General features: G+C 37.7%; 1 protein-coding gene across 10 annotated transcripts in view; it reads left to right on the forward strand.

Annotated features, from left to right (window-relative positions):
• RHOT1 (ras homolog family member T1) overlaps positions 1 to 24,353 on the forward strand; it is a 65,421-nt gene that overhangs the window by 16,386 nt on the left and 24,682 nt on the right. For all 10 annotated transcript variants that reach the window (XR_008713193.1, XM_055577213.1, XM_055577216.1 and 7 more), the window contains exons 2-11: positions 2,981 to 3,039; positions 5,689 to 5,770; positions 7,777 to 7,820; positions 8,106 to 8,159; positions 8,314 to 8,366; positions 11,956 to 12,064; positions 12,382 to 12,483; positions 22,045 to 22,143; positions 22,668 to 22,776; positions 23,570 to 23,690. Coding sequence is in view for 9 of the 10 variants with exons in the window: in XM_055577213.1 (XP_055433188.1) it covers positions 2,981 to 3,039; positions 5,689 to 5,770; positions 7,777 to 7,820; positions 8,106 to 8,159; positions 8,314 to 8,366; positions 11,956 to 12,064; positions 12,382 to 12,483; positions 22,045 to 22,143; positions 22,668 to 22,776; positions 23,570 to 23,690 (832 nt within the window). In the remaining variant the exon portion in view is untranslated. The remainder of the gene's footprint in view (positions 1 to 2,980; positions 3,040 to 5,688; positions 5,771 to 7,776; positions 7,821 to 8,105; positions 8,160 to 8,313; positions 8,367 to 11,955; positions 12,065 to 12,381; positions 12,484 to 22,044; positions 22,144 to 22,667; positions 22,777 to 23,569; positions 23,691 to 24,353) is intronic.

The following is a 24,353-nucleotide window of genomic DNA, read 5'->3' on the forward strand; positions in this document are numbered from 1 at the left end:
ACAATGATACGTATCTGAGACTTGCTTCAAAATAATTAATGGGAAAGGACAAGAGAGACTATGGAAAGGAGATGAGGTTGGGTGATGGGTTCACACACCAGATCACACTGTTGTCACTAATTCTGAAATGTTTCCATTTTTTAATAATAAAAAAAGGAAAGAAAAAAATCATATTGTTCATGGTGATATATACTGGCCTAACTGCCATTTTTTTAAATAAAATGAAACAATTTGAGCCTCCAGATAATGACCATAATGGATTATAACCCACAGAATAATACAATAATCCATGAGGTCACATTCATAAGAAACAGAAGGGAAAGTTTTTTCTTACAGGAGAATGCAAAGTAATATAGGAGAATAGATAGAAATAAAAAATCACCATCTAGCAGCCATGATAGCAATACTTGTTTTAGGCAAGAAGCTTGAATGGCTGCTAAACCTGATAGCCAAAAGTTTGATGAGAACCAGAAAATTTACAAAGTCTCAAAGTACCTCCTCATAAGATATTTTTTAATTAGAAAAAAATAACTTTACTGGAGAAACCTAGCACCACCTCCTCCAAGTGATGACAGTGCACGTCACAGTAGTGGGATAAATTGACATTATCTCCTTTTTGCTCTGGCACTCTGAGAAGGACACAACACTTCTCTCATATTCTGCCAAAAAAGCAGAGCCTGAAATTAATTGTGGGATAACATCATACAGACCCAGTTGAGAGAGATATTACAGAATAAACGACTTGTAGTCTTCAGAAATGTGAAGGTCATGAAAGACAAAGATGGAGGAAAGCTTCCAGATTAAAGGAGGCTAAAGAGATATGACAACCAAATGGAACATTTGATTCTGGACAGAAAAGATTTTTCTTTTCTATAGTGGATAATAGTGAGACATGAATAAGGTTTATAGATTACATAATAGCACTCTTTGGGGTGTTAATTTCCTGATCTTGACATAACTTGATTTAACTGTGGTTATGTAAGAGGATGATACTGTTTCTAGGAAATACATACTAGAATGCTTCAGGGTAAAGGGGCATCATGTTTGTGATTTACTCTCATGTTTTTTTAAAAATTTTACATATATATATAGAATATATATATATAGAGAGAGAGAGAATAATAATGCAAATATGGTTAAATTCTAACGTGGGGAATTTGGTTAAAGGATAGACTTGAGTCCTTTGAATTATTTTTGCAATTTTTCTGTACATCTGGAATTTTCTAAAAATAAAATAAAAGAGCCAGAGCTGCTGGATTAGTCACCAGTGAATCAGTGAATTATTTTAATTAACTTACGTAGTGTTTGTGTATGCGGTGCTCGCTGACTTTTGGGATCGTCATGCATTTTCTGTATTACTAACGTGTCAAAATGGGTTATTCTCCTAGGGCTGTAACTAGTCTTCTAGTGAGACCATGAGCAAATCACTGTGGCTGGGTCCCAGGCTCTTCATCTGAAATTTCTTTGGGGAGCTGGATAGGTTGACTTCAGTACCTGGCTCCTAGCAGTTCTCTGATGATGGGCTCCAGATTCTCTGACTCAGGGAAATGTTACCTTATTGTCAGACCCTTGAAGAAGGCCCAAGCCTTCTCACACGTGTAAATTGAAAGGATTGAAGAGTCAGAGCCAGAGGATGCCTGTTAAGCATCTGGGCTGCCTTCTATCAGCTGCAGCCGCTTGTTTCCAGCTCGCCCTCTGAGTTGTTTTGACCAGTACTCTCCCTTCCAGCCAGTCATTATTTTTCCACAGACTTGACTTGTAGTTTTAGTCACACTTTCTTTTAGTCACTTATTTAGCAAAGCAATGTGACTTTCCTTGACTTTAACATTTTCCAGCTGTTTTATATTTAGACTTTTGAAAACTATAGTTTGCTATCACAGCAGAGATCAACAGGCAGGTGGACTGTTTTCCTCTAGAATCACAAAAGGATTTTAGTTGATAAGCATTTGAAAGTCTAATAATAGTAATCATAAGATCAGAAAATGATGGGAATGAAAGTCAGGTTTCAGAAAGAAAATTAAGAATTTAAGTTTGTACATTAAAAAAACTGCTAGGTTAGAAAATGTAACAGGAAAGTTTCTTTGCTCTTACTAACCCTTTAAGAAGAAACAGACACTCTGATCTTCTATTGGTAAGCATGTAAATTATTCTTTTTTGGCAGTAATATAACAATGTCTATTAAAAACAAAAAGATCATGTGTGCTAACTTGAGCTCCACTTCTAGGAACTTATCCTGTAGAGATTAACATTGCAGCACTGTTCGTCATTAGGAGATTACATTAATAAATTATGACACATCACACACTGGATTCTTATACACTTATCAAAAAATAATGTAGGAAGCTTTTAAATATTAATATAAAATGCATTTATTATTACTGCTTTTAAAAATTGTGATAAAATATACAAAAAACATAACATTTTTTACCTTTAGTAAATATTCTGTTCAAGGGCATTAAATATGTTTGCAATGTTGTGTAACCATCACCACTTTCTACATTTAAAACTCCTTCTTCATTACCAACAAACACTCTGTATTTATTAAATAATAACTTTCTCTTCCGTCTTCTGGGAGATTTTTAAAGATTGTCATGGAATACTGCCCCAATACATACTTAAGTGATAAAAATTGTAAAATAGTATAAATACTCTGATTCTACTGTAGTAAATTATTATAATATGCTAATACGAGTGTGGGAAGATCTGGGAGACTACACATATTAAACAGTTTATGGGGGATACTATGGGAGATTTTTACGTTTATAGTATATATATTTTAGTAATTTTTTTGTTTTAAACGGTGAACCTGTGTAACTTTTCTAAGCAGGAAAAAAAAAGATGTACTGAAAATTGGTAATTTAGATGGCTCTGATCCTCTGATTTTAGGTAACAAATAACAGTACTTTGCTGTGTGGTTGCTAAATTTGAGCTTTCTAGAATCTGAATACTTTATTAAAGTAATCCTTTTTTCTTTTCACAGCTAGAGTTGGGAAGACATCACTGATTATGTCTCTAGTCAGTGAAGAATTCCCAGAAGAGGTAGGCATTGTGATTTCTTTCCTACATTTAAATTTTTATCAAAATTGAGTTAAATGAAATACATTTTAGGTTTTTTTTTTGGTATGTGTTTCCTTTCTGATAGTTAATGACTTTTGGAAAGGCTCATGTTAGTTTTTACAAGACATCTCTGAAATATAGGAGAAAGAGCCAAACCAGCTCTGAGTTCACATAAGGCCTTTTTGTTTCTTACTTTTGACCTTGGCTAGGACATTTGTCTGCAGAAGGAAATGGCAACCCACTCCTGTGTTCTTGCCTGGAGAATCCCAGGGACGGGGGAGCCTGGTGGCCTGCAGTGTTTGGGGTCGCACAGAGTCGGACACGACTGAAGCGACTTAGCAGCAGCAGCAGCAGCAGCAGCAGGACATTTGTCATCTCTCTGCCTTAGTTGTCCCATCTGTAAAAAGGGAGCTGAAAGGGATATTCAGTTCAGTTCAGTTCAGTTGCTCAGTCATGTCCAACTCTTTGCGACCCCATGAATCACAGCACGCCAGGCCTCCCTGTCCATCACCAACTCCTGGAGTTTACTCAAACTCATGTCTGTCGAGTCGGTGATGCCCTCCAGACATCTCATCCTCTGTCGTCTCCTTCTCCTCCTGCCTCCAATCCCTCCCAGCCTGAGTCTTTTCCAATGAGTCAACTCTTCGCAGGAGGTGACCAAAGAATTGGAATTTCAGCTTTAGCATCAGTCCTTCCAATGAAAACCCAGGACTGATCTCCTTTAGAATGGACTGGTTGAATCTCCTTAGGGATCATCTAAGCTGTGTAATTCTTTCTTAAAAATAAAATGTTTTTATAAGCCCCAAATATAGAACAGATGAGTATTCCTTTAGTTGAAGTAAGTATGAAATGTCTGGCTCCCCATCTGCCTTCTGTCTGACTCTCCCCAGTCTTTGAGACATCATTAGAGCCACTAGGATTCTGATACACGTGTTTGAAAATCTCAAATATTATCTACCTACATCATTTTACAAATAAAAAATCTAAGTCATTCCACGTTTGCCTACCTGGAAGAATTGTTGTGGGTCTCAAATGAGATAAACTTACTAAAATACCACCAGAAGCATGGTGGCTTTGTTATCGCTGGCAATGTGTTTATTTACATGTTGGAAGATCCAGTATGGTGAACAGTTGCCTAAAGCATTATGTAAAGATATTGTTATGAGGGATGGGATCAATGCAAATGAGATAAAGATTATTTCTTTTTATTTTCTTTCTTCATATAATAGGTATTACTAGCGCCATGGTTTGCATTTATCATTTATTTGCTCGTGTTTAATTAGGAATACCTGTACAATTTCATTGTTCAGAGAGCAATTTAATGTATTATGTAGTAGTTATTTCAGTAATTACAATTGTCATATGACCATTGTTTCTTTCACTTTTTTTTCTCTTAAATAAGATAGTTAAATAAATCATAATTTGTAAAGTGGAGTATATTTTCATATGTGGTTTGTGAAATCAGCAACATTAATTATGATCACTTAGAGTATAGTACCTAAAAGTTTTTTGTGATATTTTAACTTAGTTTAGAATTGTTATTTTATCATAGTCCTTTTGGGTGTGGATAAGGAGTTTTTTTAAATAATGGTGTTATTATGCTTAAGGTTTATATAGCCAAACATTTATCTTTTAGAAGAGATAAATTTTGATAATTTATTAATTTATTTGAAGATTTCTTTTTTTTTTGGCTGTGCTGAGTGGCATGCAGAATCTTAGTTCCCTGACCAGGGATGAAACCCGTACCTCCTGCATTGGGAGTGCAGAATCTTTTTTTTTTTTTTTTTCGGTTCATTAACTTTATTGGACAGTCAGCAGTTAGTTCTCATCCACATTAAGTGTCTAGATTTTTGAAAGTTGTGACAGGCACGTAGGTAGCCCAAGTGTAGAGCTTGTTTAGTGAGTCTCATCTTAATTTCGTTTTCTGGACAGCTGCATACCAGTATGGGACATTTCCTTATTCCTTTGGCCCAGACAGCTCTGTTGAGCCTTGTCAGTGCGAACATCTGGGGTTCCCATCTCCTTCATGGCCAATTTCTGGCTTTCTTGGAGTGCCTGAGGGGCACACTTCTTGAAACCCACTCCATGGATGCACTTGTGAATGTTGATAGTGTATTCCCCTGGTCACCACCTCACTGATGGTGGATCAGCCCTTCTTCTAGCTGTCTTTCTTTGTGCGGGTGCCATCCTGCCGGATCGTAGTTGGAAAGGACAGGAGCACGGAATCTTAACCACTGAACCGCCAGGGCGGTCCCTTGAGGTTAGGTCTTCACTTGCAGAATATCTTAAGCGTTCAACAAAATAGAATAAAACTACATTTTAGAAATCTAATTTTGAAACACTAAATTAATTTAAGTATTGTTTTGGGAGCTGAAGTGTCCTTAATATGTCCTTTGCCCACACAGGTATAAATGTGCTTTTATTTTATTTTTTTAGTGTTTTATCATATAGCTTTAGTATGTATTTGCATCTATTGTAAAGCACAAAGATAAACATTTAAAATTATAATAAATACCTGTAAAGGTAAGCATGGGTGAAAGGGCTAATTATACATGAATTTACATAATCTAAAAAGTTTGATTTCTGATATTCAAAGGTTTTTCCTTCTTTTATATTTGTTTGCAAATGAAGGTTCCTCCCCGGGCAGAAGAAATCACCATTCCAGCTGATGTTACCCCTGAGAGAGTTCCAACGCACATTGTAGATTACTCAGGTAGTAAATGTCTTCTTGCAGGTGAAGCTGTAGAGTTAATTTAAAAGTCCTTAAAAAGATACTTACTAAGCATTAAAAAATGTTTTAGGAGGGGTGTCTCTTTCTCTCACAGTAAATGATTATTTACTCTTCTTGTCTTACCCCACACCCCACAAAAAGCCTCCACCTTGCAGTTCTCTGTCCCTAATTTACTAAGTTGGGTTCCATAATAATGAAAGGGAAAGGGGGATGGCAAATGACCAGATAAATCATAAGCCTCCTTGAATTAGCATATTTGCAGAGTTCTGTGTTATTTTGTTATCAGGCATTCAGGCATGGTGATGTAGAAAGAGTTCTCATGTGAAAATTTGTTGAGTTCTAAGTTTGTTTTTAATTCGTCAGAGTTTTTCCTAAAAAAAAGTTGAAACAGGTTGCTTACGTTGCATGATAATGGAAGCACATCTATATTGTTTTTAATAATGTAAGGTTTTTCTGCACAATACTACTTACTTTTTAATCATTAAATTGTTTTGCTTTTTTCTGGAACTTCTTTTGGAAAGGAAGGGTCAGTTGTAACGTGTATCACTGATGTGGGCTCGGGCTGTTGATAATGGGGGAAACTATATGAAATCAGGAGGTATATGGGAAATCTCTGCCTTCCATTCAGTTTTGCTTTGAACCTAAAACTGCTCTGAAAAATGAAATCTATTTTTAAAAATGTGTATAACCACATTGGTAATACTTTGTTTGGCTGAGCTGGTATCCCGTCCATTCTAAAAATGAAACACTAGAACTGTACAGTCTAATACCTGTGACTGTTGAACACTTAAAATGTGTCTAGTCTAAATTGAAATGTGCTCTAAGTATAAAATATAAGTGGACTTAGAAGACAGTATGAAATAAAGTACAGGATCTCATAATTTTTCTGTTGATTACATGTTGAAATTTTAGTATTTTTGATACTTTGGGTAAATTAAAAAGTCATTTTACCTGTTTCTTTTTACTTTGTTTAAAGTGACTACTAGAAAATTTAAAATTCCATGTATGGTTTATATCACATTTCTGTTGGACAGTACTCTACTAGAAGCTGAGGGGGGTTGGATGCTTCCTGCTACTGTCAGTCTCATAACTAGCTCTATGTATAGAATTATTCTTTTTCAGTGTGTGTAGCTACATGTTTAGATTGACTTCAGTATTACAGTTGAAGCTTTAACTGCTTGATTATTCAACTTAGAGAAGATATTTGAAATGTGACCAGTTATTTAGCATTAATTGAGATACCATTGTACTCATTTGTAACATTAGTTTATATGTCAGAAATAACATTTTGAGGGGAAGCAGTTAACGTAAAGTGATCTAATATATCAATAATTGCTTTGCTCTTCGTTTGTTTACTTCTCTCTCCTCTCTCTCTCCTAGCTATGTATCATGCCCGTCCCCTGCACCTGTGGGATTATAGGCATATCCCTCCGTGAGACCAGTTCTAGCCAGAGAGATGGGCGAGTGAGGGAATTCTTGACTTTTCATTATCATGCTCTGGTTTTGCCTCTGGGGCCTGGTTAAGATTACTTCTATCAGATTTCTAGATCTTAAGCTTGTATTTCCCAGACTCTCAACTGGCTTTTTGACCCTGTGTGTATAGGCTTTTTGTCTGGGCTTCTGACTCTTTAGTACCCAGTCTCCTAGCTTGAGTTTCTGATCTCTTTTGCCAGTCCCTTGTCAGCTTTGGATCAGATGCTGGCCCAGATTGATCACACAATGCCTTGTGCTCTTCCCTGCCTGACTATCTTCATGTAGACTTGTCTCTCAGTGCCAGCCAGCTTCCTTATCATAGTTCCACTCTTTCCCTTCTCTGGCTTTCCCTTTTCTTTGCCACTTGTCTGGCAGTACATCTTGTAAAGGACATGAGAGGTAAGGGAGGTTTTGAGGGATGTTAGGTGGATGTCAGATGGATTTTAGCTTGGTTGTTCATTCATTTTTATGAAAGTGTTTAAAATATGAAAAAAACCTGACTTTGTCATTTGTAGAAGCAGAACAGAGTGATGAACAGCTTCATCAAGAAATATCACAGGTGAGTTAAAAAAAAATAATTCTAGGTTTGTTTGTGGGAGAACAGTGATGATCCTGTGTCTGCCATTTCCTTCTCTCACAGAGAGGGCTTTTTCAGTTCTTTAATGTCGCTGCTGACTTTGAGTATGTATTTTTGCCATAAATCCTTTTGCTTTTAGAGGCATGCTAAGTTTTTTAATTTTCAATTTTTTTTCTCTGTTTGATTGAAATATATTAGCTAGCTGGTAATTAAATGCTGCATTTGTATTATTTTAAAATACCATCTATTTGTGAATTTTTCTTATAGGCTAATGTCATCTGCATAGTTTATGCTGTTAACAACAAGCATTCCATTGATAAGGTATGAATATGTGACTTTTCACTATACTTTGTTAAATTTCAGTGGGGGCGCTTTTAAAATTGATCCTCAATTTAGAATTTTAGGAGTCCTAGGGTGGGGTATTTTTCAAGGCAGATCTTCATTAGGCCTTAACTCCTGTTCATTTTCATTTTAGGTAACAAGTCGATGGATTCCTCTCATAAATGAAAGAACAGACAAAGACAGCAGGTACTTTTTTCTCTCTGAAACTTTGTATATTGAAAAATTTCAAACTTGGAGAAAAGTCGCAAGAAATAGTGCAATAAAGATCTGTAAAGTAATCACTTAGATCTGCTAGTTAACAGTTTGCCGTATGTGCTTTATCTAATAGGTCTGTTTATACACACACACCTTTATCAGAGAGGAATTACTGGAGGCTGCATACACGTTTGAGAGCAAAGCAGAGAATAGAGCCCTGAAACTGTAATCTGCCCTCTTTCTTGAGATGCCCTTTTGAGGACTGGCATTATCCCAATCACTGAATGTTCACCATGTGAAATGTGTAAGAGCACAGTCATTATCACTGTTTTCAAGTCACTTTGTGACGACTTACTGACTGAGCTGAGAGGAGCTCTCTAGAGCTGTACTGTCCAGTGGAGTAGCTTCTAGTCAGTTGGGGCAATTTAAGTAAAATTAAATAATACTAAAAATTCGGTGCCTTGGATGCAGCCACATTTCAAGTGCTTGATAGGCACTTGTGGCTAGAGGTTAGGGTAATGGACAGTACAAATACAGTTCATTTCTGTCATCACAGAAATGATGCCTTGACTGCCTTGGAGGAAACAATGCCTCTATGCTCCTTACACTTGCTTTTCTTGCTTATTTCTTGAACTGTTTCGAGGACTCTTCCGAGAAGTCAGTTTTGCCAGAATCTATGCAGTCCATGGGGTTGCTAAGAGTCGGACACGACTGAGCAACTTCACTTTCACTTTTCACTTTCATGCATTGGAGAAGGAAATGGCAACCCACTCCAGTGTTCTTGCCTGGAGAATCCCAGGGACGGGGGAGTCTGGTGGGCTGCCGTCTATGGGGTCGCACAGAGTCGGACACAACTGAAGCGACTTAGCAGCAGCAGCAGCATGAAGCACTATCTTGAACAACTGAATTTTTAAAATTGACTCTACCATGACAGCTTCCTAAACTGCTCTTTAGAAACTAGCTGTCTAGTCTCATGCCCCTTTTAGTGTACCATCTGAAAGTGGCCTTCAGTGTTTGGGAGATCTAATTGAGCTTTCTCAGGCGTGGGTATACCTGTACCCTTCCCTGAATCATAGGAGCATGCTTATTTCTCTTGTGGTTGATTTGTTCCAAGGTGGTCTATTTCATTAGTGTATGGACTTCACATTTTTCCAGTACCTTCTTTCCTGGGCCTCATACCTTAAGTTTATATTTATTACACATATGTTCTTATCTAGGACTTCTGTGGACCATTATCACAGTGGTCCTTAGTCAGATGTGCCCATCGCTGTCACCTGAGGTACCTTGCAACAATATAGGTGCCTTTGCTCTACTGTTTGAGTTTTAGGATTGGTACGTTTGGAGTAGGCCTTGGACTTGTGTGTTTTCTTTTTTTAAGATCCGTAAATTATTCTGAGCACACCTCTGGTTGTAATGCAGTGCATTTTTGGGAACTCTCCTGGCTCTATTAACAATCTATGTTTGGGTTATGTAGTGTGCCAGTCCATTTACACATAATAACCACACTAGGTGGTTAAATAAATGCCTGCAAGTGTTTCTTTTACAATTTGGAGTCCCAGCTAGATGATTTGCCTTCTCTTTAAGCTCTCTTATGGGTTGTACAAATAATTGTTCTCTACTGGGCTAGTTCTCCTTGTTAATCCCCATTCAGATTTATGATGGGCCTTTCACATTTAATTTATTGAAAATAAAATTCTTTATTTCCTGCCTATTCCCCGCTGCCCCCACCCCCGGATTTCTCAATCTTTTCTGTCTCCAAAGATCTGTTCATTTTGGGGACTTCCCTGACAGTCCAATGGTTGAGTACATCATAAGAAACGCTGGACTGGGAGAAGCACAAGCTGGAATCAAGATTTCTGGGAGAAATATCAATAACCTCCGATATGCAGATGACCCTTATGGCAGAAAGTGAAGAGGAACTAAAAAGCCTCTTGATAAAAGTGAAAGTGGAGAGTGAAAAAGTTGGCTTAAAGCTCAATGTTCAGAAAACGAAGATCATGGCATCCGGTCCCATCACTGCATGGGAAACAGTGGAAACAGTGTCAGACTTTATTTTGGGGGGCTCCAAAATCACTGCAGATGGTGACTGCAGCCATGAAATTAAAAGACGCTTACTCCTTGGAAGGAAAGTTATGACCAACCTAGATAGCATATTCAAAAGCAGAGACATTACTTTGCCAACAAAGGTTCGTCTAGTCAAGGCTATGGTTTTTCCAGTAGCCGTGTATGGATGTGAGAGTTGGACTGTGAAGAAGGCTGAGCACAGAAGAATTGATGCTTTGAACTGTGGTGTTGGAGAAGACTCTTGAGAGTCCCTTGGACTGTAAGGAGATCCAACCAGTCCATTCTGAAGGAGATCAGCCCTGGGATTTCTTTGGAAGGAATGATGCTAAAGCTGAAACTCCAGTCCTTTGGCCACTTCATGTGAAGAGTTGACTCATTGGAGAAGACTCTGATGCTGGGAGGGATTGGGGGCAGGAGGAGAAGGGGACGACAGAGGATGAGATGGCTGGATGGCATCACTGACTTGATGGACGTGAATCTGAGTGAACTCCGGAAGTTGGTGATGGACAAGGAGGCCTGATGTGCTGCGATTCATGGGGTCGCAAAGAGTTGGACAGGACTGAGCGACTGAACTGAACTGAACGGGGATCTAGGATCCCACATGCCTCTGGGCCAAAGGACCAAAACATAAAACAGAAGCAATATATTGTAACAAATTCAATTAAAACTTTAAAAATGGGGAAAAAAAAATCTAATCCTTTTGTCCAGCCAAAAAGATCTATGTACTTTTCTTGATTTCTAATTTCCTTCAATCTCCATATCTAATCTACTGTTGCTCCTATCTGTTCTACTTCAAAAATATATCTCAAATCTGAAAATTTCCTGTCTCCACTACCCTAATCCAGGATACCACATTAAAAGAACTTTTTTATTATTAAAAAAAATCATATATATACAAAAGTAGAATAGTATAATGAATCTCTGTGTATCATCCAGCTTCAACGATTAACAACTCATGGCCAGTGTTGTTTCATTTATTACCCCTTCCTTTGGGATCATTTTGAACAAATCAGACATCATATCATACTCTATTTCAGTATGTATCTCTAAAAGATAACAAATGACTGCATTTTAAAATGTCTATCAGATCATGTCATTTTACACTTAAAACACACTCTCTGTACTGTAGCTGTAAAGTCGTTTTGCATCTGGCCTTTGCTCATCCCTCCAGCTCCGCTTCATGTGTCTTCCCCTTTGACCAGTACTCCTCAGCCACTCTGGCATTTTTCTGTTCTCCGGACTCATAGGGATGTTTCTTCAGTTTGGGGCTTTTCCACATGCTGTCGCTTCGTCCCAGCCAGCTCTTTCCAGGCTCTTCACCTGACAGGTTCCATCTTATCCTTCACTGCGTGCCTCAAATGCTGCTTTGTCAGAGGGATTGTTCCCTGATTACCATGTATAGTTTGCCCTCTTCAATTACTTTATCATTGTACTTTACTAGGTTACAATGTACATTAAAAAAAAATCTAATGTCTTTTGCCTTGCTCATTATTACCATGTGCCCTGTTTATTTCAGGCTGCCTTTGATACTGGTTGGGAACAAATCTGACCTGGTGGAATATAGTAGTATGGAGACCATCCTTCCTATTATGAACCAGTACACAGAAATAGAAACCTGTGTGGAGGTATGCCTTCTCATTTCATTTTGAAATTTACGGTTGGTGAATTCTCACTAAATTGAGGTTCAGAATAGGAGATGGGGAAGATGTGGGGTGAAATAAATTTCCTGTTTGTGAAGTCCCGTAAATCAAATAAAACAGAGAACTTGGAATTGGTCTCTGGGCTCTTTGTAGTCTATCATATGGAAATATCCACTAAAAAAATGGATTTTTTCAGTTTCTTCAAGGAATCTTGATAGTTAAAAAAAACATTTTTTAAAATGTTTTTAGCTCTCTCTCTCTGAATTGCTTTCAGAGTGAAACATTTAAAATTTTCTTTTCAGTGTTCAGCAAAAAATCTGAAGAACATATCAGAGCTCTTCTATTATGCACAGAAAGCAGTTCTTCATCCTACAGGGCCCCTGTACTGCCCAGAGGAGAAAGAGGTAAACCCTCCATCCCATCAGACCATGTTAGTAAGGACTGGGATATGTAGGTAGCAACTCCATTATGATACTGATTGTTAGTAACTGTTAAGTATTCATCTAAACTGCTGAAATTTAAATTGATTACTTATTAAACTGTTATATTTCCTAGGTACTTTTCTTCAAAGACAGTCACATTTAATGCTCAGAATAATATGCCAGGTCAAATACTATTTTAAGAAATGTAATTAAAATAAACAGAAGAATTGGCAACTGTAACAAAAAAAGTCCAAAGACTTAACTATGGTCAATTTGCTTTGCTACTATAAAATCCACAAACTTAGTAACACATACAAGCGAAAAACTTGTATAATTATTTGATATGGATGTATATATAATACAATTGGAATACTCCCTTTTGTTCCATAGCTTAGAAACATAGTAATTCCTTAATGAAATATCTAAAATTTAATGATATTTTACCATAGACTTTTTTTCTGCCAAAGTATAAAGGTTTGTTTGTTTTTTTTTTTTTAATTACGCGTAACAGGCAAAATTATTTAAGTCAATAAACTTAAAGAATTTCATACATTCTGGTTCTTTCCACAGCCAATCACCATTGACTTTTAAAATTAAATTTTAAATTGAGATATAACTCACATACCATAAAGTTCACTTTTTTGTTCTTTTCAGTGATTTTTAGTGTATTCACAAAGTTGTGTGCTCATCATTGTCTGATTTCAGAGCATTTCATCATTCCCAGAGAAACCCTGTACCCATTAGCAGTAACTCCCATTCCCTCCCCCCCCTCCCCCTAGTTTTTGGTAACCACTAGTCTACTCTCTCTCCGAATTTGCCTATTCTGGGCATTTCATATGAATGGGATCATACAATATGTGGTCTTCTGTGTCTGGCTTCTTTGATGTAGTGTGATGTTTCCAAGGTACATCCATGTTGTAGCGTTACTAGTACTTCATTCCTTTTTATGGTCAAATGACACTTCATTGTACAGATACAGCATATCTTGTTTATCCATTCAACTGTTGGTAGACAATTGGGTTGCTTCCACGTTTTGGCTGTTGTGAATACTGCTAAGAACATTCACACACAAGTTTGAACCCCTGTTTTGAATGTCTGTTTAGCAGTGGAATTGCTAGGTCACATGGTAATTCTATGTTTTACTCATGTTGAGGAACCACTAAAATTAAAGTCCCAATTTCTCCACATCTTTGCCAGCACCTGTTATCCTCCCCCTGGCCTTTGTTTGTTTGTAGTCATCCTGGTAGATGGGAGTGGTATCTTACGTTGTTTGAACTGCATTTCCATGATGGCTAATGATATTGAACATCATTTCATGTGTTTATTGGCCATTTGTGTATCTTTGGACAAAGGTCTATTTAAGTATTTTATCCATCTCTTAATTGAGTTATTTGTTTCTTTTGTTGTTATTTTGAGTTTTTAAGGAATAGAAGTTTGCTGGGGGAAAAAAGCTTCCTGAAAAGATTTTTTTCAGGAAAAATTTATAGTACAGGTGAATGGTTGAAGAACTGACACATGGGCCAAATTTGGCCTGCTACCTGCTTTTTTTTGTTTATTTTTTAATTGAAGTATAATTGCTTTACAGAATTATGTTGGTTTCTGCCAAGCATCAGCATGAATCAGCCATAGATATATATATGTCCCCTTCCTCTTGAACCTCCCTCCCCATCACGCCTCTCTAGGTTGTTACAGAGCCCCGGTTTGAGTTCCCTGAGTCATACAGCAAATTCCCATTGGCTACCTATTTTACATATGGTAATGTATGTTTCCATCTTATTCTCTCCATACATCCCACCCTTTCCTCCCTGCCACCATGTCCATAAGTCTGTTCTGTATGTCTGTGTCTCCATTGCTGCTCTGCAAATAATTTCATCAGTACCATCTTTCTAGATTACATATATTGCGTTAGTATATGATACTTGTTTTTCTCTTTCTGACTTCCTTCACTGTATATAGTAGACTCTAGATTCATCCACCTCATTAGAACTGACTCTAATGAGTCAGTCATTAGCATTGCTTTTTGTGGCTGAGTAATACTCCATCATATATATGTACCACAGCTACTTTATCCATTCATCTGTCGACCGCCACCAGCTTTTACATAGCCTGTGAGCTAAGATACATTTTGCATTTTTTAATGATTGGGGAAAAAGTCAAAAAGAATAATGTTTTGAGATATGGGGAAATTAATAAGGCCTTCAGATTTCACGGTTCATAGGTAAGCTTTATTGCAGCACAGCCGTGTTCATTCCCTCACGTCTGTCTGCACTTTCCTGCTGTGAAGGCGGTCATGTGGTTGCTGCAGAGCTTGTCTGTGGTGACTGTCATCACACCACTGCTCGTCGCCCTGCGAGCTGCACTCACACACTGCAGACTTGGCAGCAGCATCTCATGTGCCGCATGTACCCCTGTGCAGTGGCATTTTATTTTTTTATTACCAGTACATACATATGCCAAAACAAGAAGAGAAAAAAGTGGATCTTCAGATGGCAAAACAGATATATTTTCTGAGCTATAATTCCAGCATCAGTTTTTTTTGGACCTCGATGCACATGCAAAGGAAATTTTTTAATTTCCTAATCCATTTGCCCATGCAGTTGAGGAGCTTCCACCCAACCTTCAGTTGGAACTGATTAATCTGCAGTGTAATGACATGTTAACAGGCGAATATCACGAAAAGAATGAAATAGAATTCTATAAATGCCTTCCAAGTGATGAATGTGCTCAAAGAAAGTTATATGTTTATGGATCAGTGTCACTATTGGGATTGTTAAAAAGACATTTTCAGAGATGAAATATGTTAAATCTCATTACAGATCAGCATTAATAGATGAAAATCTGCAATTGATTTTCATGATAGGGAAAGCTAGCTTTTTTTTTTTTTTAATTAAAGTATAGTTGATTTACAATACTGAGTTAGTTTTGGGTATGTATCATAGTGGTCTTTTTTGTTTTTGTAGGATTTTTTGCAGATTATATTCCATTATATAATTTCCTTCTCCAGCGTGTATAATCGATGGGGTCACAAAGAGTCAGACACGACTGAGCGACTGAACTGAACTGAACGATATTCCATTATAGTTTATTACAAGATAGGGAACACTGACTTTGAACCCCAACTAAGCCAATCGATATCCCTCCAAGAAGAATTCTATCCTTCTGTAATATTAGTAGACCTATAGAGCAAAGGTATACTCACTTATTATTATATTTTAAATTTAATTAATAAAAACTTTGTGGAAATTTGGTTATTTCTTGCTGTGTAAGTACCTACATGATATCCTTGATTTTGCCTATTGGCACCCAATGCCTAAAGTATTTGCTATGTCTTTATTTATTCTTAGACATTATTATTATGTCTTTCTCAATTGCTTTACTATAAAAGTGCTGACCTCTGGTATAAATATTAATCTGCTGCTGCTGCTGCTGCTGCTGCTAAGTTGCTTCAGTCGTGTCCGACTCTGTGCGACCCCATAGACAGCAGCCCATCAGGCTCCCCCATCCCTGGGATTCTCCAGGCAAGAACACTGGAGTGGGTTGCCATTTCCTTCTCCAGTGCATGAAAGGAAAAGTGAAAGTGAAGTCGCTCCGTCGTGTCCGACTCTTAGCGACCCCATGGACTGCAGCCTACCAGGCTCCTCTGTCCATGGGATTTTCCAGGCAAGAGTACTGGAGTGGGGTGCCATTCCCTTCTCTGAAATATGAATCTGAGTTATCCCTTAATCTGACCCTGATTTAGTCTTCCTTAATCCTGGTTTATATTCTTAATTGAAATGTTTCTTTCTAATTTGCTACTGGAGATCAGTGGAGAAATAACTCCAGAAAGAATGAAGGGATGGAGCCAAAGCAAAAACAATAGCCAGTTGTGGATGTGACTGGTAATATAAGCAAGGTCCGATGCTGTAAAGAGCAATATTGCATATTAACCTGGAATGGTAGGTCCATGAATCAAGGCAAATTAGAAGTGGTCAAACAGGAGATGGCAAGAGTAAACGTCGACATTCTAGGAATCAGTGAACTGAAATGGACTGGAATGGGTGAATTTAACTCAGATGACCATTATATCTACTACTGCAGGCAGGAATCCCTCAGAAGAAATGGAGTAGCCATTATGGTCAACAAAAGAGTCCAAAATGCAGTACTTGGATGCAATCTCAAGAACGACAGAATGATCTCTGTTCGTTTCCAAGGCAAACCATTCAATATCACAGTAATCCAAGTCTATGCCCCAACCAATAACGCTGAAGAAGCTGAAGTTGAATGGTTCTATGAAGACCTACAAGACCTTTTAGAACTAACACCCAAAAAAGATGTCCTTTTCAGTATAGGGGACTGGAATGCTAAAGTAGGAAGTCAAGAAACAGCTGGACTAACAGGCAAACTTGGCCTTGGAATACGGAATGAAGCAGGGCAAAGGCTTTTGTCAAGAGAATGCACCAGTCATAGCAAACACCCTCTTCCAACAACACAAGAGAAGACTCTACACATGGACATCACCAAATGGTCAACACCGAAATCAGATTGATTATATTCTTTGCAGCCAAAGATGGAGAAGCTCTATACAGTCAGCAAAAAACAAGACCAAGAGCTGACTGTGACTCAGATCATGAACTCCTTATTGCCAAATTCAGACTTAAATTGAAAAAAAGTAGGGAAAACCACTAGACCATTCAGGTATGACCTAAATCAAATCCCTTATGATTATATAGTGGAAGTGAGAAATAGATTTAAGGGACTAGATCTGATAGAGTGCCTAATGAACTATGGAATGAGGTTCGTGACATTGTACAGGAGACAGGGATCAAGACCATCCCCATGGAAAAGAAATGCAAAAAAGCAAACTGGCTGTCTGAGGAGGCCTTACAAATAGCTGTGAAAAGAAAAGAAGCGAAAAGCAAAGGAGAAAAGGAAAGATATAAGCATCTGAATGCGGAGTTTCAAAGAATAGCAAGAAGAGATAAGAAAGCCTTCCTCAGCAATCAGTGCAAAGAAATAGAGGAAAACAACAGAATGGGAAAGACTAGGGATCTCTTTGGCACCCCAATCAGTACTCTTGCCTGGAAAATCCCATGGATGGAGGAGCCTGGAAGGCTGCAGTCATGGGGTCGCTGAGGGTTGGACACAACTGAGCGCCTTCACTTTCACTTTTCACTTTCATGCATTGGAGAAGGAAATGGCAACCCACTCCAGTGTTCTTGCCTGGAGAATCCCAGGGGCAGGGAAGCCTGGTGGGTTGCCGTCTATGGGGTTGCACAGAGTCGGACACGACTGAAACGACTTAGCAGCAGCAGCAGAGATCTCTTAAAAGAAAATTAGAGATACCAAGGGAACATTTCATGCAAAGATGGGCTCGATAAAGGACAGAAATGGTATGGACCTAACAGAAGCATAAGATATTAAGAAGAGATGGCAAGAATACACAGAAGAACTGTACAAAAAGATCTTAAAAAAAAAAAAAATCTTCATGACCCAGATAATCACGATGGTGTGATCCCTCACCTAGAGCCAGACATCCTGGAATGTGAAGTCAAGTGGGCCTTAGAAAGCATCACTACGAACAAAGCTAGTGGAGGTGATGGAATTCCAGTTGAGCTATTTCAAATCCTGAAAGATGATGCTGTGCAAGTGGTACACTCAATATACCAGCAAATTTGGAAAACTCAGCAGTGGCCACAAGACTGAAGAAGGTCAGTTTTCATTCCAATCCCAAAGAAAGGCAATGCCAAAGAATGTTCAAACTATTGCACAATTGCACTCATCTCACACGCTAGTAAAGTAATGCTCAAAATTCTCCAAGCCAGGCTTCAGCAGTATGTGAACCATGAACTTCCAGATCCAGATGTTCAAGCTGGTTTTAGAAAAGGCAGAGGAACCAGAGATCAAATTTCCAGCATCCGCTGGATCATGAAAAAAGCAAGAGAGTTGCAGAAAAACATCTATTTCTGCTTTATTGACTATGCCAAAGCCTTTGACTGTGTGGATCACAATAAACTGTGGAAAATTCTGAAAGAGATGGGAATACCAGACCACCTGACCTGCCTCTTGAGAAACCTATATGCAGGTCAGAAAGCAACAGTTAGAACTGGACATGGAACAACAGACTGGTTCCAAATAGGAAAAGGAGTAAGTCAAGGCTGTATATTGTCACCCTGCTTATTTAACTTATATGCAGAGTACATCATGAGAAACGCTGGGCTGGAAGAAGCACAAGCTGGAATCAAGATTGCTGGGAGAAATATCAATAACTTCATATATGCAGATGACAGCACCCTTATGGCAGAAAGGGAAGAAGAACTAAAGAGCCTCTTGATGAAGGTGAAAGAGGAGTGTGAAAAAGTTGGCTTAAAGCTCAACATTCAGAAAACGAAGATCATGGCATCTGGTCCCATCACTTCATGGGAAATAGATGGGGAAACAGTGGAAACAGTGTCAGACTTTTAGTTTTTGGGGCTCCAAAATCACTGCAAATGGTGATTGCAGCCATGGAATTAAAAGATGCTTACTCCTTGGAAGGAAAGTTATGACCAACCTAGATAGCATATTCAAAAGCAGAGACATTACTTTGCCAACAAAAAGTTGGACTGTGAAGAAAGCTGAGTGCCGAAGAATTGATGCTTTTGAACTGTGGTGTTGGAGAAGACTCTTGAGAGTCCCTTGGACTGCAAGGAGATCCAACCAGTGCATTCTAAAGGAGATCAGTCCTGGAATTTCTTTGGAGGGAATGATGCTAAAGCTGAAACTCCAGTACTTTGGCCACCTCATGCGAAGAGTTGACTCATTGTAAAAGACTCTGATGCTGGGAGGGATTGGGGGCAGGAGGAGAAGGGGACGACAGAGGATGAGATGGCTGGATGGCATCACTGACTTGATGGACGTGAGTCTGAGTGAACTCCAGGAGTTGTTGATGAACAGGGAGGCCTGGTGTGCTGCGATTCATGGGGTCGCAAAGGTTCGGACAGGACTGAGCGACTGAACTGAACTGAACTTGCCCTTAATTCAATATTTCCTAAATTCACCTCATAATAGTCACTAGGTTAAAATACTTGTTTGAAATACAGATTCTGGAACTTTCCTAGCAGTCCAGTAGGCAGTCTCATTCTATAGAGATTTACCTCTGAGCTTAGCGTGGCAGTACATTGAATCCCCTCTGTTAGTTTGTTCTCAGTTCTCTAATTGCTACTTTTTTCTTAGGCCTATTATTAGTTCTGCTAATCTGCTAATCCTCCCTTCCCTAATGACTACCATCTGTTGGTCATTACTTAGGCAGACCTGCCTAAGGTAGAATCTGTAACGTTTAGAGACTATATGCTTTCATTTATACAAGTAGAAGCTTTGAGTCTAAACTTACAATAGAATCTTTTATTTAGATAACATTCATAAGCTTTTAACATAGATTTGAGGTAGGTAGGTCAAATCAAGATAATTAAAGCCTGAACTGGAAATATGTTTCCAGTGGTTGATGGACTCAGTATGACCCATGGAGTCCTCTGCTTAGCTAATAATGAAACAGATCTGTGTGAGGATTAGATTACTTACATGCAAAGTGAGTTTATTTTTATTACTGTAGTTGTCTCTTTTGGAGAGGGGTGGGACTTGCCTTGTGGCTCTGTGGTAAAGAATCCTGCCAATTCAAGAGACATGGGTTCAATCCCTGGGTCAGGAAGATACCCTGGAGAAGGAAATGGCACCCCATTCCAGTATTCTTGCCTGGAAAATCTCATGGACAGAGGAACCTGGTGGGCTACAAAAGATGGGGTCACAAAAGAGTTGAACATGACTTAGCAACTAAACAACACATTTTTAAGTTTTATTGAAGTGTAATTTTTGATGCGTTTAAGAAATAGTCATTTTTTGTGTTGTATTTTAAGATGGTTAATATTAGATATCATATTGAGCCAGTACCTTAGAGCACTTTAGCTTCTGATGCATTTCAGGCTTTAATGAAAAATGCATCACTGTTTATTTTTCTTCAGTTACTTTTTTTTAACATAGCATTTTATGATAACAAGGAAAAAACACTTGCAAATAAAAAGTTATTTTTAGATTCTGGTTTTTGCATCATTCTACCTCTTGCTCCTTTTTGAAACATCTAGATTATTATGCAACAGATTTTTAAAAGAAGAGAAAATAAAATATAATGTGATCTTTAGTAATCTTGAATATCTAATATTAGGATCACACTTACAGAAGCAATAACTTGTTTTTACTTAAAGAGTTATCCATTACATGTATATGTATGGCTGAGTCCCTTTGCTGTTCTCCTGAAACTATCAGCAAAATTGTTAATTGGCTATACCCCAATACAAAATAAAAATGTTAAAAAAAAAGTTATTCATGATTATGGATGTGATAGGTTATAGTCCATTTAGCATTTTTTTTATAAAGACATCCCTAACCATGCTCCCTAAATGTTTGACTTCTTTTTCTGTTCTTTCTAATCTCTCTATATCTTCGATTTCGGCTTTTTATTATTCTATCAAATTGCTCTCCTAGAACCCCTATTTAAACCAAAAGAAAAAGGAGGAGGAGGAGGAATTGTGCATATTTTGGAAGATAACTGTTCCTTACTATTTTTAAAATAAATTATTTTATGCATTTAGGTTTGTTATGATAGTGTGACCAAAACTCATCATTACAGCCTCTCTGGTTAGCCGTATCATGGGAGTAAATAAACTAACAAGTATTCATTTCCTCACCTCAGCAGCTCATTTCTCACACTCAGATGTCCATAAGATATCTCCCTCCACATTCTCAGTGTTCAAAAATCTCCCTGAAAGTTTCATTTTCTCAGAATTGTTGACCATGATTTTCCTATAGCAGTTATACAAATTAGAAGCACGTGGGCCTTATTTTAAATAGTCAAATATTTGTTCTATCCATTATAAATCCTAAAATAAAAATTGTCAGAATACATTTCCAGCAGCTTTTCTTATAAAGGTTTTACAGAGTCACAAAAGGCAAGGTTCTTTTTTTGAAGAATATAATTCTTATAATAGGCAAGTAGTAAAAAAAAAAAAGAACTTTTGCACATCAACCAGTGCTGTTTTGTCATCTTCTTGGGAAGAAGTACATTTTATATCCCAGCTTCGGAACATACACACATAAACACAAGTTACAGATTGAAACATTTAGTCCTATTTTGCTGCTAGAAGGTCAGAAATCAGAGAAGTTGAGAGAGAAAAGCCTTTGCTATAGTTTTATAAGTCAGCTCATGGAATGAGAGAGGGCATTTCTTCTAAATGACTGGAAGAATGACTTTTCCTAAAGATGGATTTCTCTTTTGCTCATCTTCAGAGGTATGTGGTCATGAAGGGAGTGTTTAACTATTCCAGATATTGGTCCAAGGAAATATTGTCTCATTTACTTAAAGTGGCTTGAGGATAAAATTGGCTTTGCTTTAGTTAATTTTTCATGTTGTTTATATTTGATGTTATGTATTTGACAGTGAAAACATTCAGAATTCTCAATATATTTATGAAAATCATATTTTAAAATCCCAACTATTTGCATTAAAACAATTTATTTTTCCTCAATGATCTATAGATGAAACCAGCCTGTATAAAAGCCCTTACTCGTATATTCAAAATATCTGATCAAGATAATGATGGTACACTCAATGATGCTGAACTCAACTTCTTCCAGGTAGCTTTCTCTTATTTCAGATATTTGTATATCTTGATTTTTTTTTTTTTGCTGAGAAAAGCTATAAAAAATTTATTGGCATGACCAATGGTATTTTGATAAACATGCATTTCTTTCATGTAAAATCTCTCTTTGACATCAGGCTATTTAATCTTTACCTATGGGATAAAATCTCTTTTGCTTAGGAGTTGGGACTCTGAGAGAGTGTCATTTCACAGTGTACAATGGGTGTATTAAGAATGACTTGAAGTCTGAATTCTGAATTATTTTTCCCACTTGGTTTTGTATAACATAGTTACACAAAGAGCTCTGTGTTTTAGGAACCCGATGTGGAAGATAGGGAGAACATGCCCTTCTTAGTCCGACATGCTTTACTTAATACAAAGTAGAGGCTGTCCTAATTCAGAATTTGTTTCCTTTGGTTACAACTCTTTGATTTAATGTTGCTCTGTGGATTAATATTTGTATTATTTGTGACTTTAATGCTGATTTATTTTTAACTTTATTTTTATGTCTTTTGCCAGAGAATTTGTTTTAACACTCCCTTAGCCCCTCAAGCTCTGGAAGATGTCAAAAATGTGGTCAGAAAACATATAAGTGATGGTGTGGCTGACAGTGGATTGACACTGAAAGGTGGGTGAAAGGTGCTTTTTTCCTCCTTTCAAACTTTTAAAAAATTTGGCAGCAGGCAACAGTCTATAGTGCTATCTAGATGTTTAGGGAAGCGTCTGTGTTTATTAGTGTAACTAAAATGCTAGCAGGCAGGCCATCGGTGGGGATAATTACCTCCACTGTCAGTATAAATTAGAGATAGGGAAATTTATTGGATTTCAAGAGTGCAGAGTTCCCTCTGAAGATAAAAGAATTCTGAAACAAATTTATCTTAAAATTCTTATTACTCATAAGCATCCTCTAAATAGAAATTATTTTTAAGGAAGACATTTTGTCTCCCAATCAAATTTACCAAGTACCGAATGTTCCAAGTACCGAGTAAAATATGTTATAGAGCCACAGTGAAATCAGAAACCAGTTTTCTCGTTACAGAAATAAGCACACAGATGTCGAAAATGATTTCATTTGTTTTTATCGTATAACTTTGTGAATGTCAGTGTACACCTTGGGATGTGTTTTTGGCCCTTTCATCCAGTACCACCTTTTGCTGACTTGGGTGTATATGAAGTTACATATTCATTCTGAATTACAGATACATTACAGATATCTGAATGTATCTGAATTACAGGTACATTCTGAAATCAGCTCTTTGAGACACGCGTGAACTTGGTTTTGATCTGACCTTCAGTATGCACAGCTAGTACACATGTGGTCGTGAGTCTAGCTCTTGCCATTGTGTGTTACATGCTTGCCTCCCATGTCACCCTGTACCCATTTTCACATCAGCTATATTTACTAATTTATTTTATTTCAGGTTTTCTTTTTTTACACACACTTTTTATTCAGAGAGGGAGACATGAGACTACTTGGACTGTGCTTCGACGATTTGGTTATGATGACGATCTGGATTTGACACCCGAATATTTATTCCCCTTGTATGTACCTTTGGCTTCTAATTGATTTCATTTGCCAGTATTTTAAAGTTTTATTTAGCATGTAGGTAGTAGGCTTTGAGCTACTTAGGAATAATTTAGATTTATAGAGCCGTTTATAGCAGGGTTTCTCAACCTCGGCACTGTTGACATTTTGGACCAGATAATTCATTATTGTAGAGCCTGTTCTATGCGTTACAGGATGTTTATTAGCACATCCTTAGATGCCAACAACACCTCTTCCCCTAGTCGTGACAGCCAGAAATGTGCCCGTGGGAGTGAGATGATCCCCACTTAAGAGCCACTGATTTACAGCATGGCTCAGCCTCTTGCTCTTCTTCTTACGGAGAATACAGTTATATTTTAAAATTGGTTTTATTGAGGAAGGAGATAAGAGAAGCTAGATGAACTTGTTTTTAGAATCAAAGGAGTCAAAAATACATTGGTTAGCATTTTTCTTTGTCCTCCCTGAGTTTTATAGCCTGTTCTCAGTTTAGGATAAAGTACTTTTCCTAAGCAACCAGTCTCTGTGTGGTTATTTTCCTTTAAGTAATGATGTGTTTAAGTTCTGTTTGTTTAGCAATGAACCCAGCATCATCCTGATAGGAGACTGCGTAACTGTAGGATGCCTCTTCTGTACCCAAGGGAAGTAGGCTTCTCAGGGAG

Source organism: Bubalus kerabau, chromosome 4, assembly GCF_029407905.1.
Source record: "Bubalus kerabau isolate K-KA32 ecotype Philippines breed swamp buffalo chromosome 4, PCC_UOA_SB_1v2, whole genome shotgun sequence".
In the NCBI taxonomy this organism is placed as follows: Eukaryota; Metazoa; Chordata; class Mammalia; order Artiodactyla; family Bovidae; genus Bubalus; species Bubalus kerabau.